This window comes from Chlorocebus sabaeus, chromosome 5, assembly GCF_047675955.1.
Source record: "Chlorocebus sabaeus isolate Y175 chromosome 5, mChlSab1.0.hap1, whole genome shotgun sequence".
In the NCBI taxonomy this organism is placed as follows: Eukaryota; Metazoa; Chordata; class Mammalia; order Primates; family Cercopithecidae; genus Chlorocebus; species Chlorocebus sabaeus.
In genome coordinates this window covers 74023045-74035462 of record NC_132908.1, presented here as the reverse complement: position 1 = coordinate 74035462, position 12418 = coordinate 74023045, and the positions used below count along the sequence as shown (strand labels likewise).

Here is a 12418-nt window from a genome sequence, read left to right as displayed (position 1 = left end):
TTGATATTAGTTGAGCCAAGTAAGGAAGTTAGTAAGGCTGGAGGGCTTTCGGGGATAATTCACTTTTTTTTTTCCTTCTATTCAGTGAGGGACTTTAAATGGGGTTTTTTGTCTGCATGCAGCTTGAAAGAGGTGAGGGCATGGCTTGCAAGAGAGGCTCCTGCTCAGAGAATGAGGGACCTGAATTCCACCTGTGCTTCTTGTTGGGTTTTCCTTCCAGGGAGTTGTGCGGTTAGGTTAAGGTATTGCACTGAATGCTTTTGGCTTCATGTCTGAAATATAGATGAGTTCATGTGCGTTCTAGTCTTGAAATTGTCACTTCCTATGTCTGGTTTCCTTCTCTGATACTGGCATGCCTTCAGCATCACCTCCACTCTGATAAAAGTCTGGGGATGAAGAAACAATTTTTTTTTTTTTTTTTTTTTTTTTTTTTGAGATGGAGTCTCACTCTGTTGCCCAGGTTGGAATGTAGTGGCGCGATCTCAGCGCACTGCAACCTCTGCCTACTGGGCTCAAGCGATTCTCCTGCCTCAGCCTCCTGAGTAGCTGGGATTACAGGCGCCCGCCACCACGCCGGGCTAATTTTCATATTTTTAGTAGAGGTGAGGTTTCACTATGTTGGCCAGTCTGGTCTGTAACTCCTGACTTCAAGTGATCTTCACTCCTTGGCCTCCTCGAAGTGCTGGGATTACAGGTGTGAGCCACCACGCCTTGCCTTGAGAAACAAATACTTACTAGCTGATAACACGTGGCATGCATCAGGGATACTGGGGTGACCCCTGCTGTCACAGAGTGTGCAATAAAACTGCATAGGAGAGATGGTGGGGAGAGGGTTGCGTTTTGTTTGTTTCCTTATTGAAGATAGATATAAAGTCAGTTAACTATGGCCTGAGATTATTTGGAAGTGAGAGAGGATAATTTTCTTTATGTTGTAGGTTTTTGGGGAACAAATGGTGTTTGGTTACATAAGTAAGTTCTTTAGTGGTGATTTGTGAGATTTTGGTGCACCCGTCACCACCTGAGCAGTATACACAGTACCCAATTTGTACACTTTTATCCCTCACCTCCACTCCTCCCCTTTCCCCCAAGTCTTCATAATCCATTATGTCATTCTTATGCCTTTGCATAAAAGGGAGTAACTTTCTTTCTTTTCTTTTCCTTTTTCTTTCTTTCTTTTTTTTTTTTTTTTTTTTTTTTTTTTTTTTTTTTTTTTTTTTTTTGATACTGGGTCTTGCTCTGCTGCCCAGGCTGGAGTGCTGTGGTGCGATCTCGGCTTGCTGCAACCTCCGCTTCCCGGGTTCAAGCGATTGTCCTGCCTCAGCCTCCCAAGTAGCTGGGACTATACGCCTGGCTAATTTTTGTATTTTTAGTAGAGATGGGGTTTCACCACGTTATCCAGGATGGTCTCAATCTCCTGACCTTGTGATCCACCCGCCTCAGCCTCCCAAAGTGCTGGGATTACAGGCGTGAACCACTGTGCCCGGCTGAGAAGATAATTTTCAATAGGGTCATGAGTACAGCTTCTCTGAGAAGACGGTGTTTAAATTGAGACATCAGCCATGAGCACCAGAAAGCCAAGTGAATTGATAGGAGAAGACTGTAGGGGAAAGAAAAATGTGTGAAAATGCCATTTAGTATCAAAGAACTTAGGTTCAAAAAGTGAAAGCAGTGTCCTGTTTAGAATGGTGTGAGAAAAGGAAGAGAGCACAGATAAAGCTGGTAGTTTCTGCAGGGAGTTCATGATGCAGAGATGAGTGGGCCAGGAATTTGTGATTAATACCAGAGTAAATGGAAGAAGTTGATTTGTGCTGGATGAGGACTCTGGCTGATGTTGTGGACCCTGCTGGATAGGACAGGTGGAATTTGGGACGTTAATAGAAAGTGTCCAAATAAGAGATGCGAGCGTCTACCAGAATGACCTGTGCTAGATCTGGAAGCGTGGGCTTCTCTGAGGTATATCCTAAAGATAGGGTTGTGAGATTTTACTTATCTTGCCTATTGATTCTCTTGTCCCATAATATCCATAAGGCCATGAATGTGAACCATTTCACTTACTTGTTGTGTACCACTCTTGTTGATGGCAATGCCTAGAACAGGACCAGGACTCAGGTGCCCAGCATGTGCTTGTGAATGAAGACTCTGTCTTTGAGTTCAGGCTCTAGACATCATATCGATGCCACAGCTCCTAAGATGACTATCCCATGTTACCACAAATTATAAGATTTCATGATTTTAATGGTTGGATAGTATTTCATTGTGTATATATACCACATTTTCTTTATTTGTTTGTTGATAGACATTTAGATTGATTCTGTGTCTCAGCTATCGTGACTAGTGCTGCAATAAATATCGGAGTGCAGATATCTCTTCAACATACTGAGTTCACTTCCTTTGATTAAATACCCAGTAGTGGGATTGCTGGATGATATGGTAGAACTATATTTAATTTTTTAAAGGAACCTTCATACTATTTTCCATAACGGCTATACTAATTTACATTCCTGCCCACAGTGTGTGACAGTTTCTTTTTCTCCACATCCATGCTAGCATTTATTTTTTTGTCATTTTGATAATAGTTATTCTAATTGGGGTGAGGTAGTATCTCATATGGTTTTGATTGGCATTTCCGTGATAATTACTGTTGTTGAGCATTTTTTTCATATACCCCTGTTGGCCATGTGTATGTCTTTTGAGAAGTATTTATTGAGGTTTTTTGGCCATCTTAAAAATCAGATCATTATTGTTATTTTTTGCTGATGAATTGTTTGAGTTCCTTATATATTCTGGATATTAACCCTTATCAGATGCATAGTTTACAGATATTTTCTCCAATTCTGTGGGTTGTCTCTTCAGTCTGTTGGTTGTTTCCTTTGTTGTACAGAGGCTTTTTAGTTTAATATAATTCCATTTCTCTATTTTTGCTTTTGTTGCCTGTGCTTTTGAGTTTGTCTCCAAAAAATCCTTGCCCAGACCTATGTCGCGAAGTATTTTCCCTGTGTTTTCTTCTAGTAATTTCAGATGTCTTACTTAAGTCTTTAATCCACTTTGAGTTGATTTTGACACATGGTGAGATGTAAGAGTCGAGTTTCATTCTTCTGTGTATGAATATCCAGTTTTTCCAGCATTATTTGTTGAAGAGAGTGTCCTTTCCCCACTGTATGTTTTTAGTGCCTTTGTTAAAAATCAGTTGGCTGTAGATGAGTAGATTTATTTCAGGGTTCTCTTCTATTCTGTTGTTCTATGTGTGTGTTTTATTCCTATGCCATGTTTTTTTGGTTACTGTAGCTTTCTAGTATATTTTAAAGTAGAGTAATGTGATGTTTCCAGCTGTGTTCTTTTTCGCTCAAGATTGCACTGGTTCTCTAGGGTCTTTTTGTGGTTCCATATGAAAGTTAGGATTGTGTTTTATTTTTTATTTTATTTATTTATTTTTTTTATTAAGAAAGGGTCTCGCTCTGTCACCAGGCTGGAGTGCAGTAGAATGATTTCGGCTCACTGCAGCCTCTACCTTTCAGACTCAGGCAATCCTCCCACCTCACCCTTCCAAGAAGCTGGGACCATGGGCATGCACCACCACACCTTACTAATATTTGCAGTTTTTGTAGAGACAGGGTCTCACTATGTTGCCCAGGCTGGTCTCAAATCCCAAAGTGCTGGGATTATAGGCATAAGCCATTGCATCAAGCCTTGTATAAACATTTAAAAAATATTCTTTCAATCCATGAACACAGAATATCTTCATATTTATTTGCATCCTCTTAATTTCTTTCATAAATGTTGTATAGTTTTCATTGTAGAGATCTTCTCCTTGGTTAAATTTATTTCTAGATCATATATATATATATATATATATGTATGTATGTATTTGGTAGCTATTGTAAATGGGATTGTTTTCTTGATTTTCTTTGAGACAGAGTTTTGCTCTTACTGCCCAGGCTGGAGTGCAGTGGCACCAACTCTGCTCACTGCAATCTCCACCTCCTGAGTTCAAGCGATTCTCCTGCCTCAGCCTCCCGAGCAGTTGGGACTACAGATGCCCACCATAACGCCCAGCTAATTTTTTTATTTTTAGTAGAGACAGGGTTTTACCATGTTGGACAGGCTGATCTCAAACTCCTGACCTCAAGTGATCCACCCACCTTGGCTTCCCAAAGTGCTGGGATTACAGTTGAAAGTCACTGCACCTGGGCACTTTCTTGATTTCTTTTTCAGATAGCTCGCGGTTGGCATATAGAAATGCTACTGATTTTTTGTGTTGATTTTTGCATCCTACAACTCTACTGTATTCCTCTATTCTAATAGTTTTTTGATGGTTTCTTTAGGGTTTTCTGTTTATAAGATCATGTTATCTGAAAACAGGGACAATTTGGCTTCCTCCTTTCTAAATTGAATGCCCTTTATTTCCTTCTCCTGCCTAATTGCTCTACCAAGGACTTCCAGTACTATGTAGAATAGAAGCAGTGAAAGTGGGCATCTTTGTCTTGTTCTAGATCTTAGAGGAAAGGCTTCCTTTCAGCTTTTCCCCATTCTGCAGCATGTTAGCTGGGAGTCTGTCATATATGGCCTTTATTGTGTTGAGATGCACTTTTTCTATACCTAATTTGTTGAGAGTTTTCTATCATGAAGAGATGTCAAATTTTATTAAATGCATTTTTGCCTCTATTAAAATTATGTTTTTCATTGTTGATTCCGTTAATGTGATACATCATGTTTGTTGATCAATGTATATTAAACTATTCTTGAAACTCTGAGATGAATTCCGCTTGATCATGGTGAATGATCTGTTTAATGTGCTGTTGAATTTGGTTTGCTAGTATTTTGTTGAGCATTTCCACATCTATTTTCAACAGGTATATTGGCCTGTAGCTTTCTTTTTAGTTCTTGTCTGGTTTGGGTATCAGCGTGATGCGGGCCATGTAGAATGAGTTTGGAAAACTACCCCCTCTTCAATTTTTTTTCAATAGTTTGCAAAGGATTGGTATTAGTTCTTTAAATTTGGTAGAAATCAGCAGGGAAGCCATCAGGCCCTGGGATTTTCTTTGATGGGAAACTTTTTATTACAGATTCAATTTCCTTAACTCATTATTGGTTTGTTCAGATTTTCTGTTTCTTCATGATTCAGTTTTGGTAGGCTGTATTTATCTAGGATTTCTCTATTCTTTCTAAGTTTTCAAATTCATTGGCGTTAACCAACCTACATCAAAAAATTAGATCCCAAAAATAACCCAACTTAATATTGCATCTCAAGGAATTTGAAAAATAACAGCAATCTAAACCCAAAGTTAACTAAAGGAAAGAAATAATAAAAATCCAAGCAGTAATAAATGAAATATAGACTGAAAAAAGAATGCGAAAGGTTCATGAAACAAAAAGTTGGTTTCTTGAACAGATAAAATTGACAAACCTTTAGCTTAGACGAAGAAAAAAAGAGAAGATTCAAATAAAATTAGAAATGAAAAAGGCGACCTAACTAATACCACAGAAATACAAAGGATCCCATAAACATGTGAGGATATCCATAAAGCACAGACTTTGATCCAGCAGATTTGGGGTGAGGCCCACGATTCTGAATCCCACAGGCTCCTGGGTGAGGCTGAAGCTACTGGTCTGCAGACCACACTTTCCCCAGCAGGGTCTTGGGTATCAGGGAACTCTGATATCTGGAGAAGATATCAGATATCTGATATCTAGAGAAGGTAGAGTACAGCATTTGCTGAAAGAAAGACAAGAGTGCATCATGGCTGCAAAATCAGATATGAAGATATACATTGTGCCATCAACTTGGAGAGCAAAATTGTGATTGAATGGGCTTCCCAGGGTCTCCCCTTTCTTCTTGATTTGGTAAATATATCTCTTCATTATAGCAGCACCACTCATCAGATTCTCTAGACTCCCACTTAGAGATCATCACTCGTGACTTCCTCTGCCATCCTTGCTAGTTGTTGTTTTTTTTTTAATTGGTTTAGCAATTATGAATCAAGATGGGCTGGAAGTGGTGGCTCACACCTGTAATCTGAGCACTTTAGGAGGCTGAGGCAGGAGGATCGCTTGAAGCCAGGACTTTGAGACCAGCCTGGGCAGCATAGAGAGACCCCATTTCTGAGTGTAGTGGTGTGTACCTGTAGTCCCAGCTATTCAGGAGGCTGAGGCAGGAGGATTGCTTGAGCTCAGTAGGTCAAGGCTACAGTGAGCCATGATAGTGCTATTGCACTCCAACCTAAGGGACAGAATGAAACCTAATCTAAAAAAAAAAAAAAAAAAAAAAAAAGAATAAAAAGAGAGAGAAAAAAGAAATCAAGTGTGAACCACTTCTTGAGAATGAGTAGGGGTGTTTTTATATTCATCACTCTATCCAGTGGTGAGCATGGCATCTGCCAGGTTATAAATGCAGATGTAGCAGGATGTCCATGGCTCAGCCCTTCAAGCACAAACATCAGGACTGACAGCCCAGTGGTTGTGAGCCTTGCTTCTGAAAGTAGAGAACTCTGGGTGCCCGTGCTAGCTTTCCTACTTACTATCTTAGCTTCAGTTTTCTCCTTTGTAAATGGGGGTGATAATAATAGCAACTTGTTGGGCCAGGTGTGGTAACTCTTGCCTGTAGTCCCAGCACTTTGGGAGGCCAAGAGTTCAAAACCAGCCTGGGCCACTTAGACCTTGTTTCTATAAGAAATATAAAAATTATCTGGCCACGGTGACACATGCCTGTGGTCTCAGTTACTCAGGAGGCTGAGCTGGGAGGATCACTTGAGCCTGGCAGGTCAAGGCTGCAATGGGCCATGTTTGCACCACTGCTCTCCAGCCTGGGTTTTAGAGTGAGACCCTGTCTCAATAATAATAGCAACTTGTTGTAATGGTGCATGTAAAAATGAGGCAATATGTGTGAAGCTTTTAGCTCCTGTGCCCACATACAGGAATTAGTCAGGAAATAGTTGTTGAAAACCAACTTTTGGCACGGGGAGACATGGAATCATGACTATTTGCTTTGTGTTTGGCTTTTTAGTCAGGTTTAATAAGGACACGAAAAAATGAATTCCTCATCTCACCGTTACCTCAGCTCCTGGCCCAGGAACACAACTACAGCTCCCCTGCAGGTCACCATCCTCACGTACTGTACAAAAGGACAGCAGAGGAGAAGGTCCAGCGGTACCGTGGCTACGCCAGCTCCGGCCGGAATTATCCTGGTTACTCCCCAAGTCACATTCCCCATGCATCTCAGAGTCAAGAGACAGAGTATCACCATCGAAGGTTGCAAAAGCAGCATTTTTGTGGACGACGCAAGAAATGTATGTAAGGAAACTTTTTCTTGTTCTGTTCTTATGTGGGCCTCGACGGGTTTTGCTGAAAGTTGTTGGGTGTACAAGCTTTGCAAGTCAAAATGGGGCTACCCTGAGCATCTGTCTTGGCATAGGACCAGTAATGATCTCTTTCAGGCAAATGCTGAATGGTCAATTAATCTAGGTTAAACTAGGAAATATTTAGATATGGTTTATCTTTTACTCTTTTTGTATCTCCTACTTTCATGATATAGATCCCAATGTTATCTTGATTTCTGTGCTTCTGACAAAAGTACCTAGATTTCCAATGACAAAAGAAATGAGAGGTAAATGTCTAGGTGTGGTTGGATGTCTCTTGAAGATGTGAAGGAGAGACTTACAGAAATAAGAATATTAGCATGTGAGGGAGGTAGCTGTGAAACACAGGTATCCTTGAGCATGGTTTGTGACCTTGGTACAACCTTCAGCTGTTTCCAGACCAGCGATGTCCAATAGAAATGTAACACAAGCCCTAAATACAATTTTACATTTTCTAATAGCCACAAGTTTTAAAAGTTAAAAAAAAGGGTAAATGAATTTTAATACCATTTTATTTAATGCAACATATACAAAATATTGTCTCAACATATAATCAGTATAACAAATGATTAGTAGAGATTTACATTATTTTTGCTATTAAGTTTTGGAAATCTAGTGTTTATTGTAAATGCACAGCACCTAAACCTATCAATTCAGATGATAAATTTTTACTGGAAATACTTAATCTGCATTTAACTTGCATAAAATTAAGGTCAAAAAAGTAGATTTGCATACTCAAGTTGTTTGGGACATACTTAAAACATTTTCTTTTTTCTTGATTTTCTTTTCTTTTCTTTTCTTTTCTTTTTTTTTTTTTTGAGACAGTTTCACTCTTTCGCCCAGGCTGGAGTGAAGTGGCACGATCTCAGCTCACCGCAACCTCCATCCCCCAGGTTCAAGCAATTCTCCTGCCTCAGCCTCCCCACTAACTGGGATTATAGGCGCACGCCACCATACCCAGCTAATTTTTGTGTTTTTAGCAGAGACAGGGTTTCCCCATGTTGGCTAGGCTGGTCTCAAACTCCTGACCTCAGGTGATCCACCCGCCTCAGCCTCCCGAAATGTTAGCATTACAGGCATGAGCCACTGAGCCTAGCCAAAAGACTTTTAATACCTGAATCAAGTATTGCTTTTTAAACTTCTAAATTCTTCTGTGGCTCAATAGCTACACGTGGAAAGTGTGTACCAAGTTGGATAGCACAACCAGAAGGTTATTCTCATGGAGAAGAGGAACTGGTATCACTTAAGATATTAATCAGATGGAATAATGAAAGAGTTTCTACCATTTTAACGGGTTTTTGAGTTTTTGGTATTATTGAAATATCCTTATTAAGGGGCATCCATTTAGCATGTATAGAGTAATAATTTAGCCTGTATTAATGATAGTAATAATGTTTATAGTGGTAAGACATGTTTGATATAAGACATCAAAGCAAATCTTTACAGCAGCCTTATAAACACGTGTCACCTGTTTTCATAGATAAGGAAACTGAGACTCAAGGTCACTGTGATCATAAGTGGCCAACGTGAGTTTTTAAATCTAACTCTAAATAATTTGATCTTTGAATTTTACTCTGTAGAGAGCTAGTTTCACTGTTATGGCTGGACCGGTGTTATAGTGCTAATAATATTTCCGTACTAGTTAGTACACAGGTACTTCACTGAACTTTCCAGATGCCATTTTTCTTCCCAGGAATGCGTGTAGTTGTTGCTATCCATTAACCAAAGGCATCATGTCTGGCCCAGCAGGCACATCTAGGTCTCTATTCAACGGCTATGGCCATTATCCATTCTGTTAACTTGGTGTCCACACTTTACTAGTTATGAAAAGTGTTTAATACAGTTTTTAATATCACCCCCGACTATGCTGTTTCCCTGATAACTAAGCCAATATCACATCAAAGAGTTCTTATTGACCACTTCTTATGTGCTGTGTGAAAGTCTGTGTTGATGAGAGTTTAAGACATGACTAGTATTTTAGAGCTGTTTACATTTTATTTAGAAAATGATGTGTAAAGTTTTAGAGCTGTTTACATTTTGTTTAGAAAATATTGTATGAAGTGGTATATTTAATGAATTCATAAATAATAAATTTAGAGCCAAAGGATTAACACTATTTCTGCAGTTTTTGAGTAGAAAAGTGAGCATTTTCTACTTTCAAAGTTTCTCCCCACAAAATTGATTTTTGTTGATCTGTTCTACCAACTAGAATTATAGCTTGTTTTTGTTGTTGTTGTTGTTGTTGTTTGAGATGAAGTCTTGCTCTGTCACCCAGAGACTCTATCTCAAAGGTAAATGCGTAGGTGTGGTTGGGTGTTTCTTTTGAGGACATAAAGGAGAAGACTTCCTTATGGAGTGCGGTGGTGTGATCTTGGCTCACTGAGACCTCTACCTCCTGGGTTCAAGTGATCCTCCTGCCTCAGCCTCCCAAGTAGCTAGGATTACATGCATGCACCACCATGCCTGGCTAATGTTTGTAATTTTAGTAAAGATGGGGTTTCACCATGTTGGCCAGGCTGGTCTCAAACTCCTGACCTCAAGTGATCCACCCACCTTTGCCTCTCAAATTGCTGGGATTATGGGCATTAGCCACCACGCCTGGCCTAGAGCTCTTTTCTTTTTTCTTTTCCTTTCTTTTCTTTCTTTCTTTCTTTTTTTTTTTTTTTTTGAACTTTTTAGAGCATTTTTGAGTTACTGAATTCATCCATTATCCATTTATTTCTATCCACCTACCCATGTATCCATCCAACATCCATGCACTCATCCACCCATCTATCCATCCACACATTCATGCACACATCCATCCATCCATCCATCCTGTCCAGCCCATCCATCTACCCATCCGTGCATCCAAACATTTATTGAGTAAGTCTTTCTTGACCACATACTAGATGCAAGGCACCCAGGCAGGCACTGGCAGCATCACTTGTTAGTGGATTGGTGGACTGTTGATTACATAGTTTCTCTTCTTCCCTTGTTTCAGTTTCTCTTTCAACAGGTCTTATCTAGATATTCTCTAATATCCCTTCCAAATGCTCTTATGTTCATCATAGATGCTCCCAAACCTCCCACAGAGGACACCTATCTAAGGTTTGATGAATATGGGAGCTCTGGGCGACCGAGGAGATCAGCTGGAAAATCACAAAAGGGCCTAAATGTGGAAACCCTTGTGGTGGCAGACAAGAAAATGGTGGAAAAGCATGGCAAGGGAAATGTCACCACGTACATTCTCACAGTAATGAACATGGTAAGGTGGGGTGTCACGAACCTTTTGGCTCTTCAAAGAAGATAAAAGTCATAGAATTCTCTTGCATGGGTTGCATAGCATGTATATTAGGTTGGTGCAAATGTAATTGCAGTTTCTGCCATTACTTTTAATAGCTACACATGTGGTTTTATTTTTTTAAATTGAATTTTGAGGAAATTGTCTTTATATGTACATATATTGGTTAAAATTGAAGCCTGTGTACTTCAGTCAATATGTCTGATTGATTCCCCCATAAGGTTTTGAACATTTTGAGATTTTGTTTGACTTCCATTGTTCCAACAGGTTTCTGGCCTATTTAAAGATGGGACTATTGGAAGTGACATAAACGTGGTTGTGGTGAGCCTCATTCTTCTGGAACAAGAACCTGTGAGTGGCAAACTTCATTTATGTCTTCTTTCGGTCTGCCATTCAGAATACATTTCTTGAATACCTACTATGTTCACTAATCCATGTACTAGTCATTAGCTGCTTAAATTTGAAACTAGGCTGACTCTCCTCAAGGTACAATCTTAAAAGGTTTTGTAATCACATAATTAAACTAAAGCACCAGAAAAATGTTTATATTTAAATATATTTATATCATATGTGCATATATATACATAAATAATGGTACATAAAGTATTAAATATATAAATATATAATATAAATAAAAATATGAAACATAAATATGTTACATAAAAATATAAATGTTATGTAGGCTTCACAAACAAGGTGAATTTGGTCGTAGATTTAAGCATTAGCTAGATTTTGCAAGTTTGGTATGCTGAGTAATTGCTGGTAGATGCAGAAGGATATTTCAAAAATATACTGAAAATAAGACATCAGAAAATTATTGTAGTGAACCTACTGTCTCCCCAGTACCGTCTTAGGTAATACAGGGAATAAACAAGGGATATTTAGCTGCCCTTGAATTGATCACAGTGAGATGCAAGACACAAACATGGGGCAAATTATGAAAACCGGAACATGTAATAAAGTGTTAAATTACATGGTACTCACTGCTTTGTAGTGTTTTGATGTTTAAACTCTGTTTCTCTGAGATAGTGATTACCATTCAAATGGGTATTTTTTAAGTCCCCCGAGGCTTTTCCTCTTCTTCTGTAACCCCAATAAAAAACATAAAAAGCAGGAAGACACAGACAAGACAAAAATTGATCTAATTGCCCAGCTGTGGAGAGCTACAGAAGTTAGCAGCTTGTCAAATGGTTTTTGGAATTTTAGAAATATAGGAAAGATGTGTGCTGATCAGGAGACACTTTTGTCTTTAGCCTACTAATAGGTTGCCCAAGGACACTGAAGCCAGCCACATCCTAATTAACTGATAATTAAAGATCTTGTCTGTCAACTTTCAACTTGGCCAAGTCAATAGTTTCAACTAAGCAAACATTTGACAGATGATTATTTTAAGGGTAGGTCCTCTCTTATCCTTTGGAATCATATCATCATTTGTTTATTCATTCTGTGAATTTTCATTATATTGATTTTCATTATATTGATTGATTGACTATAACCTATGATGTGCCAGACGCCTTGCTGAGAATTTCGACATCTATGGAAATAATGATAAGGCTTTATGGAAAAGCCATTGAACTTCATCACCATTAATTTATTATCCTGTTTTAAAAGTTGTAACGGTTTTATAAAGGTAGTACCAGATGAGATGAACAAAGGTGTTCTAAGTGATGCCAGGTTATTTATTGTAGAACTATAATCATTCATAAACCACACTACAGAAACTTTGTAGTTGCTTTAAATATTGTGAGCATTTACCTAAAATAGATATTTTCCCGTCTCCTAC

General features: G+C 38.8%; 1 protein-coding gene across 3 annotated transcripts in view; it reads left to right on the top strand.

Moving 5' to 3' along the window:
- ADAMTS18 (ADAM metallopeptidase with thrombospondin type 1 motif 18) overlaps positions 1–12418 on the top strand; it is a 151819-nt gene that overhangs the window by 60529 nt on the left and 78872 nt on the right. For 2 of the 3 annotated variants that reach the window (XM_007994132.3, XM_038008234.2), the window contains 3 exons: positions 7001–7283; positions 10406–10599; positions 10903–10986. In XM_007994132.3, coding sequence (XP_007992323.1) covers positions 7001–7283; positions 10406–10599; positions 10903–10986 — 561 coding nt within the window. Of the gene's footprint in view, positions 1–7000; positions 7288–10405; positions 10600–10902; positions 10987–12418 lie in introns of all 3 variants that reach the window. The other variant, XM_007994133.3, reaches the window with a different exon arrangement.